The sequence below is a fragment of the Corylus avellana genome, chromosome ca10, assembly GCF_901000735.1.
Source record: "Corylus avellana chromosome ca10, CavTom2PMs-1.0".
Taxonomy (NCBI): Eukaryota; Viridiplantae; Streptophyta; class Magnoliopsida; order Fagales; family Betulaceae; genus Corylus; species Corylus avellana.
The window spans coordinates 19,729,967-19,736,031 of record NC_081550.1 but is presented as its reverse complement, the minus strand read 5'-3'; the positions used below and the strand labels follow the sequence as shown (position 1 = coordinate 19,736,031).

Genomic DNA, 6,065 nt, shown 5'->3' with positions numbered 1-6,065 from the left:
ATAAAGAAGTTGAGGATACCTCTTTTTCCTTCTGAAGAGGAGAGAGAGCAGTCACAAGAGACTTAGCATTTGGCCTCTCACGAGGTTCATACTGTAAACAGCGTGAAGCTAATCGCACTAACTCAGTTCCATCATCATTCGAGAAATGACCCTCCAAACATGAGTCCATCAGCATCAGAAAATTCTTCCCACGTATCAGGTCAAGTGCCTGTAAATAAAAGGAGAAAGGAGAATTATTAAACTCAACAATCTCTAATCTTATGATATCAAAGTAACTAGCACTGGGAGGATGATTCAGCTAAAAAGTAATACAAGCCAACTACTTAGAGAGCACTGAATCCATAAAGCTGCAACTCTCAGCACAGGCTCTTTTGTAGCCCAAAAGATTTTCTTTTTTTGATAACTGGGGTATCCGAGGCTTTGCCCCGAGTAGATCCTTGGGACATTGTGCAAAACGCCCCCTCCACACAAGTTAGGTAAAGCTCAGGCTTTCACCCACGGGCGGGAATTATTTTCACTCAAGGGGGTTGGAACCTTAGACTTGATGCTTTATGAGGCACCAGGACTAAGTGACTTACCATTCAAGCCAACCTTTTGGGGTTAGCCCAAAACATTTTCTTAGAAGGCCAAGAATTATCTAAGCAAAGTTAAAAGATAGATAAAACTGAACATAAGGAAGCTAGTGTTTACATGGCTAGGGGGGATGTGTTTGCCACTGAGAAGATCAAGCAATAGGGTGCCAAAGCTGTAAACTACACTTTCTGATGTCACTCTTCCTGCAAATGGAAACATCTAATTAATTTGGCAAAAGAAAATACATAGACAAGACATGTTGATATTCATTAACATGAAGCTAGAAACAGGTACCTTTTTTGGCTATAACCAAAGATAAAGACAAAAAGTACAGCACATTAAGAGAGGTAATGAAAACAACATAACAATTACATGGCTCAAAAGGCCAGTATTCCAGCCAAGTCAAATGGAGTAGTATTAGGTGCTTTTGCACAAAATACGAAGAAGCAAAACATACTAAGAGACCTCATCTTATAAATTGCTCAGATCTGTAGCATTTCCATCCTTTTTCCTCTATTGATATTAATAGAAACGGGGTCCCTTTGTGGAAGAGTCAACATCAACTATCACAATTTTCATTTTCAGGAACTTACACCAGATCCCAAGTACAAGTAAACCTTAAAATAAGATATTGTCACCGTGACCACCTCTATTACCTGTTCTCAAGTATTCTGGAGGGGTGAAGGCCAAGTTTGTACTATAGCTCTTGCCATCTCGGCTATTCTTCATAAGGCCAAAGCAGGAGAGCCTGGGATTACCATCCTGTCAAGGATGGACTCTTAGTAAGAAGTGAAGTACAATGATAAGCAACATCCTGAGAAAAGAAAAAAGAAAAAAGAAGGCAAGCAGTCTGAGTAATGTAAAAAACAAAATACCTTATCAAACAAAACTCTGTAAGCATTAAGGTCATGGTACAACGCCCTGCCTTTACTGCTGCAATAGTCCAAAGCTTGTGCCAAATACAAAGCAACTCTCAGCCTCATTGCCCATTTCATTGGCTGGGCCTCCCCTAAACCAGATTAACCAAATACAAATTAGAGCAAAGAAATTTTTTTGACTATTTGAAGTGAAGACACATAAAATAAACTGAGTAAGTACGGAATTTTGAAGACAGAAGATCTTGTCTTTGTTTCTTAGCCCATCAAATTCCACAAAAGAGATACGCTAGCCTCAAAAGAATGCAAGAATAGTTCAGATATTTACTTAGTCTGTTTGGTTGCTCAAAATAATCCAGGAAAAGTTAAAAAATCAAGATCTTGAGTTTGAACTTTTGATTACTCATAGCCCATAGAATCAAATACTCCACTCTACTAAAACCTGACAACTAAATGGCTAAGTAGTAAGAGTATTTTTGTTTTTTTTTTTTTTACAAAAATCAAAGTCTTGAGTTAAATCTTTAAATTATTCAGTAACCCATAAAATCAAATACTCCACTCAACCAAGTCCATATAACTGAATGGCTTAGTAAAACCCTTTCAATTTTCAGGGAAAAAAAACCCAGCATGTACCACCAAACACAAAATTTCATATTACATCTTTGTCACCCTTTTCTCACCACCAAAGTAGACGGTAAAGAAAAACCTGTTCACATTAAACAAATATAATGCAGCATTCCAATCAGCTCAACCTAAAGAAGAAACTCGAACATAAACATAGTATGTAACAAAACAGAGTACCGAGTGAAACTTACAATGGAAAAGATGTTTAGAAAGAGTCTCGTTAGGCATGAACTCTGCCACAAGCAACCTCTCCTCCCCTTCACAGCAACACCCTATCAAATTCGCCAACCGCTCACTCCTTAGCTGCCCCACCGCCCTCGCCTCCTCCTACAATCCCATCGAAACCTATCAATCAAAACCTAAACCCATACACAGATACATACATATACATGTGCGTACGTACATATATATATAGGTGTGAGTACAAATATCTACACACGCACATATATACATATGTGTAATGTACATATATATGTATATATCTATAAAGAAAATGCACAAATTAGCTTAGAGAATGAATTGGAGTAAGAGTACGGACTAGGAATTGGCGAGAATCGGGCCAGGCCGACTTGTTGAAACGCTTAACGGCGATCAAGCTATCGTCGTCGAGCTTTCCTCTATACACAACATTGGGAGCTTTCTCTCCGTGCTCCGAGACAATGTTCTCGTAAGAGAATCCAGTAGTAGCAGCTCTGAGCTGATCCAAGCTGAACTCGCTGAACCCAGGCAACGCGTCCTTGCCATCTCTTCCCCCTTTCTCTGCATCCACAGCACCAAAAATCAAACCCTAAAAACTTATACAAACGCAGAACAACTGAATTTTCTCGGGAAAGTGAAAGAAAATCTCACCAATGTCGGACAAGTCGTTCAGACTGGATTTGATGTTTGAAGCCCAAAAGCAGAGCGACAATTTGGAGCAACGAGCTCCCATTGCAAATCTTACACCGAGAGAAAGTCAATACGTAACTGATCTCTCTCTCTCTCTCTCTCTCTTCTCTTTCTATCACTTTCCTGAAGATGAGAGATGAGGATAGGCTGGGAAAATGAGAGAGATATATAAATAAATAGAAGCAAGAGAAAGATTTGTTTGGTTGTTTGGGCAGCGAGAAAGTTAGAGAAAAGAAAAAAGAAAAAAAGAAGTAAACTTTTTGGATCTGAGAGGTTTATAATTTGTTTTTCTGTTTCTCACACTTTCTCTCACCAGCTCATCATTCTCTGCTAGCTCTCTGATTTTTCCCCTGCACAGTTTTTATTCCTTCTGTTTTTCTCGGTTCATTTCGCTTCCAGAAGTACGACTCCCCGCCAACTCTTCACCAGGCGCGTGACCCCCAATCCGCCAACGGGGACACAACGCGTCGGCATTTCGCGGCGGTTGGAGCCGAACTCGCGAGTGTATGCGTTGTTCGGACTGTTATGGTCTTTGTCATTTTTTCGACTTTCTTTGGTTACAGTTTTTGTGTTTTTTTTTTTTTTGTTTTTTAAGATAAATTTGTAGCGTTTTGGTTACCGTGATTTGAAATTGCCGATGTGTGTGGGCGTTTGTTTTGTTTGTATTGATCGGCGATGTGAGGTGCGCGATTAGTCGCCGAATCCCATCGCTTTCATCGAGGGTCAAAGTCAAAAAAAGGAAAATCTCAAATGGCATGTATAAACATCTTTGGACTTAAGTTTAGGTAAAGTTGCATAAATGGATGATTTAATAATGTGAGATGTCCCTATCATCATATCCTAGGATGCAATTACATGTTAGAAATTAGAGCCACCAAATGTGTTAATCAAACCAATAAATTCAAATATGATAATCCAATAATCGCTTGGCATTGCGAAATAAAAACATAGTATATAGTAAATAACTTTATTGTTTAAAATTTTTGTTTTTTGTCTTTTTAAAAAATTGCAGATAACTTTTATGTCGAGTTATATAAATGTTATATACAACACTCTTTCTTCCATACTCTTTGACGTAACAGTGAAAAACATTAGTAGTTTTGGATGGATTGAATTTTGGATCTAATAGTAATTTTCACTGCGACGTTAAGGAGTATGCAGTTGAGAGTATAAAAGTGAAAATGTACTGAATAACCTTCTTTTTTTCAACATTGTCTTTTATGGGTAAACATAGAGATAGGATTATAGGTATGATAATTAGATGTATCAAATGGAAGACCTAACTTTTTAGGCTACAATTGGTGAGCATGATGGCTGGATGAAAGGTTATATTTTGGATGTGGATGTGAATAAAAGGGACTGTTCATTGCTATGATATAATGATAGTACCTTGGACTTACTTTTCATGTTTTACTTTTCTCGCAGCCCTTCAAGATTTTTTTCATGAATAGACCCTAATTTGATGATGGCTAAAATCTAAGTTGAGCACCATGATTTCTTTAACAAATCTTTATTCTCATTGTATTTGAAATAAAATAAAAACCCCTTCGTGCTTTTTCATTCACCCTTTTATTATAGGATTTAGGAGATAAAAACATAATTTTAATGGGTTTATTTTATTAAAAAAAAAAAACCTATTATTTAGATGAAACTTTTAAAATTTAGGGCTACTAATAGCTTGTTTGAGATTGCGTTTAAGGGATCTAAAAGTGCTTTTAACACTCAAAAAGTCCATTTGAAGAAAAAAAGTAATTGTTTAGTAAAAAACTTAAAAAAAGCTTTTAAGGAATTAAAAAGTCGAAAATTGATCAAAAAATACTTTTAACAAAAACTTAAAAATGAAATTTTTGCCCAAAAGTTATTTTTGACTCAAAAGCTTTATTTCTCAAACAGAATTTCAAACAGGCTCTAACTCTTAGCAGGATTTTAGTTTCGTCTTACAAATAATTTAAAATACAAAATATTCAAAATTGTTTTCACCTGTGTATCACAAAAACAATTTTTTTTTTTGAAAAATACCATTAAAAAAAGAAAGAATAAAAGAAGCCAAATTACCCATGATTATTAGATAATATTCTGATAAGATCAATTGAGGGAAAGTGGGACCCTGCGGTGCGACTCCTTTTGTTAGTGGCGCTTGAAAAGGATAAGATAATCAAATTGGGAGGCCCATTGCCCGCGTGTTAGTTTTTTCTTTTTCATTTTCATTGACTTGTTAAAGAAGCAATTAGGCAAATTACCCTATGCTTTGAACCCTGGCGACAATAATCTGACCAAAAGTTGATTCAACAGTTAACATCATAGGATGAGTCCCCTCCTTTCTTTTCGTACTTATTTATTTAAAATCAAGTATATTCAACTAACATGGGATTCATAATTTTTACGTATATTTTGAAGAAATATCAGTAAAATAGGGATCCAACTTAACGAACGGTCCAAATTTAACGAAAACCTTCTTCTTCTTCTTCTTTTTTAACGAAATGAAATCATTTTTTTCTAAGATAACTTGGGGTTGATCTCCGATGCAAGGTTTTATCTCAATTGAAGAGAGGGCAGGGGCATGCGGGGGAGTCTATCGGATGGAAACGGCAAGGAAAAGTGTTCAAATGTTTCGTGATGCTTATGTCTTTGGAGATTGAAAAATATTTCATTTCTTTTATTCAGCTCGAAATAAGAGATGTATAAATCTACCACAGATTCAATGGTAGGTTTACCTTAAAAAGAAAGATAGACAAGAAATATATATAAGAATGGCATTAAACACATCTCTAAAAAATAACACCTTGCATCGATGGTCAATCTCAGATTTCTTAAAACAAAACGATGTCGTCTTTTATTAAATCTGAATCATTTGTTAGTAAGTCAAATTCGTACAATAAATTGTGTGGGAAAAATTTCTCCAATTAAATTTGGGAAGAAAACTTTATGGTTCATGAATAATTATTGATGATTCCATAGCAGTAATTTAGAATGAATGCACAGGATACGATACACTACCTTTTTCTGCTCACTTGCCTCCACTGACTCAGAATGACACAACAACAGGCCCTCTTTGCGACTCACCAACACACAGCCTGCCCCTCCCAAAAGAGTAGGTGTGGAAAA

At 36.3% G+C, this 6,065-nt stretch overlaps 1 protein-coding gene across 1 annotated transcript; it reads right to left on the bottom strand.

The window, feature by feature from the left end:
- Positions 1 to 4: 4 nt before the first annotated feature.
- On the bottom strand, positions 5 to 3,300 carry LOC132163113 (serine/threonine-protein kinase BSK5-like; the record flags this gene model as incomplete). The annotated part of the gene is made up of 7 exons (XM_059573307.1): positions 2,922 to 3,300; positions 2,611 to 2,831; positions 2,264 to 2,399; positions 1,449 to 1,582; positions 1,230 to 1,335; positions 691 to 776; positions 5 to 208 (listed from the first exon to the last, which is right to left on the bottom strand). Coding segments are annotated over exons 1-7 (969 nt in total), but the record flags the coding sequence as incomplete, so codon positions are not given.
- Between the last annotated feature and the right edge of the window lie 2,765 nt (positions 3,301 to 6,065).